We start from the raw sequence: 6,568 nt of genomic DNA on the forward strand, positions 1-6,568 counted from the left end.
GAGAAGAAATTAAAAGATTGATGAGAGTTTGATGAAAAAGTGCAACTCGATTGGATGCGCGTCGCGCTGCTGCTGCTGGACTTCATATTCGAGGAAAGCAAACCCTCAAACCAGCAGCTGTGACCCTTCATGCTTTTTTATGATGGGAAGAAATGACTGCACTGCTTTCCCAAAATAAAGGAATAATTCTCCAATAACACCACCAGCGACCCGGATCGATCAACGAGGCTGATTGAGGGGGGTCCACCACAAAGTCTCTAAACTGGATCCTACTGCGGGTATCGATTAACGGATTTGACTGATCACCTTCAGACACTTAACACCCTCAAAGGTAAGTTGGGGGAAATTAGACAATAAATGACCACCTGTGGGAAATGAATAGAGTGGAGCTTATTATTACAGCCTATTAATGTGTTGGAGCTCCCCGCAGGCCCGCACCTGTTGTTGGGCTCGGTCAGGACCTGCGGATGTCCACTGACAGTCTGAATATCTGCTGCAGTTGTCATTCTTTCATATGTCTCGGAAGACGGTGTATGCTGTGGAGACTGTGTGAGAAATGGGCTGTAAATGTAATCATACAAAGACTGCAGTAAGAAAACCGACGGATCCGTGCTTCATAAAGTTTTTAAATGAATTGACCGTTGACCTGCTGAAGATGAATCGTCTTGAGATGTTCAACACAACGTTGCGCTCATACACAAAAATAAGACTGTATCTTCATTTTAAACCAACGTTATGATTCTCCCTCTCAATCATAAGGCAATATAAGGTCTGAGTAGAATTCCTTTATTTAAAATGCCGACAATAACGCCTGTTGGTGATGATACCTGGCTATTTGCTGTTGTATGAATGTAGTTTGTGTCACACTGATGACGAGCAGGAAGCGTGGTTGTGTGCGTGTTGGGGGTCGATGTGAGCTCTCACTGTGGACACCCCGCCGGGATGCCGGCCGCCCCCCACCCACCATCACCATCCTTAAGTTGAGCAGCGTCCAATGCGCGCTCTGGCTCCACACGGTGGCGCACGCTGTTGCGCACGGCGCGCTCTCCCGGAGATGTGTCGCTCTCTGTGTGATACCTTCACAGCATCCCTGTGTTGACCTGCAGAGCGCACTGTAAGCATAATCCACTGGGATATAAAGGGTGTGTGTTTTTCCTGCAGACACACTCACAAACAGTCTTTCACTCTATCTGTCAATCTGGCATCCTACTTTCTGCTTGTCTTTTTCATTCTTGTCAGCTCCTGTTGATATGTCATTCCTTATTTGTCTATCTGTCTACACTCTGTCTCCCCTTTTCTCTTTCTGTCTCAGAGTCTCTGCCTCTCTCTCTCTCTCTCTTCTTTGCCTCTATCTCTCTTCCTCTCCCTACCCTCTCCCTGTGTATTTTGTGAGCACAGCCGCAGGCTCAGGCAGGCAGGCAGGGCTGAGTCTGTCATTGGGACTCACTAATGAGCTCTCCACTCTGTCTCCCCATGTGGAGGAATGTTTGCACTGGAGAGTGAGTGAGAGAGCAAAGGGGGAGAGAGGGAGTCACAGAGAGGGAGGGTGGGAGTGAGTGAGGAGCCAAGGAGTGGAGCATGAGAGGAGCTGTCGTACCTGCTGCTCTCACTGCTCAAATATTAACAACGGGTTTCTGGGAACCAATGCCGCTGCTCTGGGACAAGCCCAAACTGTGGAGGCAGCCGGGCTCAGTGGTTTGTGGACAGGCAGTCTGCCGCTGCTGCTGGAGGCACCGCTGCATCTAAGAGCCTGATGGAGGAGGAGGTCACAGAGCCCGATCCTCAGACAGTGGAGCCCACCGGCATGCCGCCGCCGGGGACCCACTCTGAGGTAAATGGAGACTTGCCGGGCAACCCATACCTGAGGGACGGGGCGGTGGACGTGATGGAGAGTCCAGCGAGGGAGCCTGTTGTGCTGCAGGATCCTGCTGAGTACAGTCAAAGCCACCAGTATGGGTAAGAATCAGCATGGGAGAGAGAGAGAGAGAGAGAGAGAGAGAGAGGGAAAGAGTCTGTTGCTGCAGGAAGCAGCTGGTAATATGTGCAGAGAGGTGGCACTTCTGTGGGACGCTCCCTTCTCTTTTCTCAGTTCAGAGAGCGTTTGACTCCTGTTTTGCAGTGATGGTTTGATGAATTGTCTTAGCACCCAGTTGACTGCATTTTCAAGCACCTTGTGTGCCTCTGCTGCACAGTCCATAGCACTGGAAAGTCATTTAACCATAAATTGCTCTCACAGAAGGTTCAGGCATGTGTTACTGATCCATAGTAATATTTTACACCTTATTATTGGCATTACAGGGGCAGATTTTGACACACACATGTGTTTTGTTGTCTGTGTTGCATAACTTGGTGTCATTTTACACACCCTGGGAACAGATATGGTTGGGTGGCAAAAAGCAGTTGGTAACTAATCTTGATCATGACTTGCTATGTGGAATTGCTCTGTTTATACGTTGATGATTTTAGCATCCCCTTTGTGTGTTTGATGCAGCAGTGTACAGTTTTGTCAAAGGCTCACTGTGTTTACACAAATTCATATCAGTGGACAGAGTCATCAGAAGGAACAAGCTGCATCAGTGTATGGAAACACCACAGAGTGTCAATACAATTGAAATGTGACCAGGATACCCAACTTCTAGATCCATTGGTCAGGTGATTTTATCAGCCGATGTGCGCCTAATATGGGCTTATCACAGATATATCACTACCGGTGTATATTTTCTGATATGCACCGATATGAAAACTTTTTTTTTGTTCTAATAACTGCTCAGTGTGATTAAGTGCGGATTTACCCTTAAAGCAAGGCTCGCCTTTCTTTTGGTATTATAGTTCAGCAGTTTTTCTGTGAGAGGGGAATGAATGCCAATTCAAAGTGGCGTCTTTTTTGTGCCTTGAAAGGGGAATTGCATCTTGTTAATAACTTGGTGCATTTGAACTAAGACCAGTGCCTATTCTCTACATTCTCTACATACTCATAAAGATGTCACTGTGTCATGGTCCTATTTACACAGTTGATTTTGTAGCTGGAATGTCTGCTGCCGGTACACAATGTTCTGCTTGTGTCCCCTTTAGTATCGGCCCATTGCTATTGGCTGTTGTGCTGCAGGGTCTGATGTGAGAAATTGCCATCTGGCCTCCCTGTCATGCAGAAAGCTCTTTTCATCAGGTTGCCCTCTCTCCAAGAGTCGAGGCTGAGAACTGAGGACTGGTTTGGTACTCTGGTGTGGTCGTGGTTGATGTCTTATAAAAAGAGAGAGAGGTTTGACACTTGCAGGACTGATTGATGTAAAATTTCAATACAGGGGAGAAGATCAATGTGTATAAACTGTTTACTATCAGCTTACATTGGATGAAAACCGTCTAATGATTATTGTTTAGATTAAATCCTCTGTTAAGAATTGGTTTAAACCGCCAATTTTCCTAATGACTTAGAAAATATCAATATTAAGTCTCTGTGAGACTGTGGTATTCTGTTTCTGGACATTTTACAGGAAACAATCAATTGATTGTTTAAATCATTTATCAAGCAAACAGCAAACATTTTCTCTTTTCAAGTTCTTAAATCTGCTATAGTTCTGTGTTGTATCATAGTAAATTGAATTATAAGTTGTTTTGGGCTTTTGGACAAACAAGTGATTGAAGACATTTCGAATATTCGAGCTTTTGATGTGAATTGTTCTGTAATTTCACATTTTCATTTAAAAAAATGTATTTCAGGAAAAAAAAAGATGGGTAACAAATCTAAATTGCTTTTTTGTTTTCTCCGTGTCCTGATGCTGATATCTTAACTACACCTCCATGTTGTATGTCAAGGTATGACACTAATCTATGACGTCTAGTTGCCGGACACAAGAGTCCATCATGCCCTCCCATTCCCACCGGTTCTTTAAGGACATGCAGCATCTTAATGGCAGCGGTGTAATAGCGGCTTAGTGCTTATTTCTTCAGGGTCAAAGTATTTTGATTAGTCATGTCATCTTTGTCTTATCCTTGAAGTGTCAGTACAAATAGTGCTTTCCCTGTAAGGCATGCACACAACTTTAGCGGAGTTGGTTTTATTTATGTCTCGGCTGTAATTGGGTTCAGTTTTGCTGTGACCCAGTCTTAACAACACTGGAAAGACTTAAAAGGGCTATAATGATGCAGTAATAGTTTGTCTACTGTCAGGCTACCATGAAATTGTTTTATTGTGGGTGGCTGAAAATACACTTTAGAAAAGAACCTACTATAGACCATATATACTGTTATTTATTTTCTCAAGTTCTAACATGGTATATTTTTAAAAACTAGATTTTGAAAATACATTTGTTCTGTAAAATCACACAACAGTAAACTGACTTTCTGACTGAGTCATCATCATCAGAGTCATCATAATTCAGACATCGTCATTAAATCCAGGAACCTATGCAACCATCCCACATGCGTCACTTTCGGGACTTTAATGTCTTTAATCCTTTAAATAAAAAAGAAAGATGAGCTTCTGCATGCTGTCTTCTGAACTTGGTGCTGTTTTATTAGGAGTGATTAAAGCAGACAGTCTGTATGTTTGATTGACAGTATGTGGAACCTTTTCTTCTGTTAACTCTTTGACCTTTTAATCTTGTTCACAACTGTTAGCTGTACTCGGGTGGATGTTGTTATGTAACAATAACATTTGGGGAAAATGCAGGAAAATTGAAATGTAAAAAGAAATGAACTACTACTGTAGGTATTGCTGAAAATGAATGACAGAATTCTGACCTTTTATCTGCGGCCACCTTTTTCTCAGCCGTTGTCACTTCTAGTTACTCAGCTCTAAGAAATGAATAGATGAATAGATTGGTGATGGGCTGATGGTAGTGTGGAATCATATTCAGGCTTAAATTGGGAGCAAAGGAAACAACTGTGCGTCGGGTTGATTAAATTCCACAGGTCCAATCACAGCTAGTGCAACCATCAACAACTCTGTGTCCTATCAATTCAACATGTCCTTGAGCCAGACCCTGAATCCTGATTTACTCACTCACTTGAAAGTTACTTTGGATAACAGCATTAGCTAATGGCCTCAACGTGATGTAAAATTTGAGTGACTATCCCATAAAACCTGGGCAGGTTTATTCTGCTTTCAGTGTCACGTTCATGTGTGATTTTACAGATTCTTGCGTTGTTCTTGTCAGCCAAGATGCAGCAGCTTCGCTAAAACAAATTGCGCTGTTTCAGCCTCCAAACTCTGACACAAGATAGCTTCTTTACAGTCCATTTAAAGGTAATGAGTAAAGCTGAAACACTTAGTTGATTAATTGATCAGTGGCAAGGCTCTCTGAGTGAAGGATTTGCTGCTTTTCTCAGTTTTACATCATTGTAAAATACGCTTTGGACAAAATGAGCACTTTGAAAACATCAGTTTGGCATCTAGGAAACTGTGATGAGCATTTCTTCACATTTTAATGATATTTTATAGAATAAACCATTAATAGATAAATAACTGACAGTGAAACAGCCCTGTTGTAAGGGGGGGAAAGGATATGTGTGTATCCTCAGAAAATTGGAAATGCAGAATTCATCAAAGCAGCCAGCTCAGTAAAATACTGAGGTACCGTCCAGTGATTTTATCTCAAAGTTATTTCTATGGCTCATTTTTATCAGCCAGTCAATCTGACTATTAAATCCCAGAATCTTTGCCTCTTTTTCTATTGAACTGATATATCATTGTACACAGGGAATAGCGATTTGATGAGGGGAAAAAATAGGGAAAAAATTGATGTGGTCTTGGTTGAGGCTGTGGTGATTACTTCCTGATTTAAGTGATTACTGTATGTTGCTCTGCTCCTGAAGGGCGAATTAGCTTGTACAGCTGAGACCTTGATCAATTTAATCAAGTGTAATGATGCTAAAGGCTGTGAACAGCTCCGTTCAACACTGTCTTCCTAAGGGGTCGGAGATCAGTTGTTTTACTGTTTCAGCACATTATATCACAGCTCATCTACTGCATTAATAAACATTATGTCCTTGTGAGATATGGTAAAATATTGCAGTAAATTCATATCTCTTCTCTGTGCTCTCAGACACATCTACATCTGTGTTTGTTTGTCAGTGATGTCAGGTTTTGTACTCCTTGGTGGACTTGCTGTTTTTGGAAAGAACATAATCTGTCAATACCCGTAACTGTTTTGTTCAGTGATACAGAAGGTGTTTTTGTGTCATGGACTTTAAGAAGTCAGCTAATCTTTGCAAGGCCGGGCGTGGCTGTCAAAGCTCCAAAGCAACAAATGGTTCTACAGTATAGATTGATCTGGCTAATTAACATACATGAATATTCAATCTTAAATCACTAATACCCCAAAATAGGCGGAGGCTGAGGTGGTGTGGCCCATCAGCAGATTGATAGTGATAAGTGTCAAGTTATAATGTCGCCATTGTACACCTGCAAGAATATGATCAGATGTCATCAGCCACAGATCTGTGAACTATCCAATGATTGTGAAGCTTATTTGGAACTGTGTGACTTGAGTGCAGTTCAGGTCCAGTGTGTAACATTTAGGAGAATATATTGGCTGGAATGGAATTTAATATGCATAACTATGTTTTC

At 42.3% G+C, this 6,568-nt stretch overlaps 1 protein-coding gene across 1 annotated transcript in view; it reads left to right on the plus strand.

Moving 5' to 3' along the window:
- Positions 1 to 1,598: 1,598 nt before the first annotated feature.
- Positions 1,599 to 6,568, plus strand: part of LOC118341842 (calcium-binding protein 8-like) — a gene marked incomplete at its 3' end in the record, with an annotated part of 45,275 nt that continues 40,305 nt past the window's right edge. The window contains 1 exon segment of the mRNA XM_035680242.1: positions 1,599 to 1,956. Coding sequence (XP_035536135.1) covers positions 1,754 to 1,956 — 203 coding nt within the window.

The sequence above is a fragment of the Morone saxatilis genome, unplaced genomic scaffold, assembly GCF_004916995.1.
Source record: "Morone saxatilis isolate NCDOM2014 unplaced genomic scaffold, NCSU_SB_2.0 Contig8, whole genome shotgun sequence".
Lineage (NCBI taxonomy): Eukaryota > Metazoa > Chordata > Actinopteri > Moronidae > Morone > Morone saxatilis.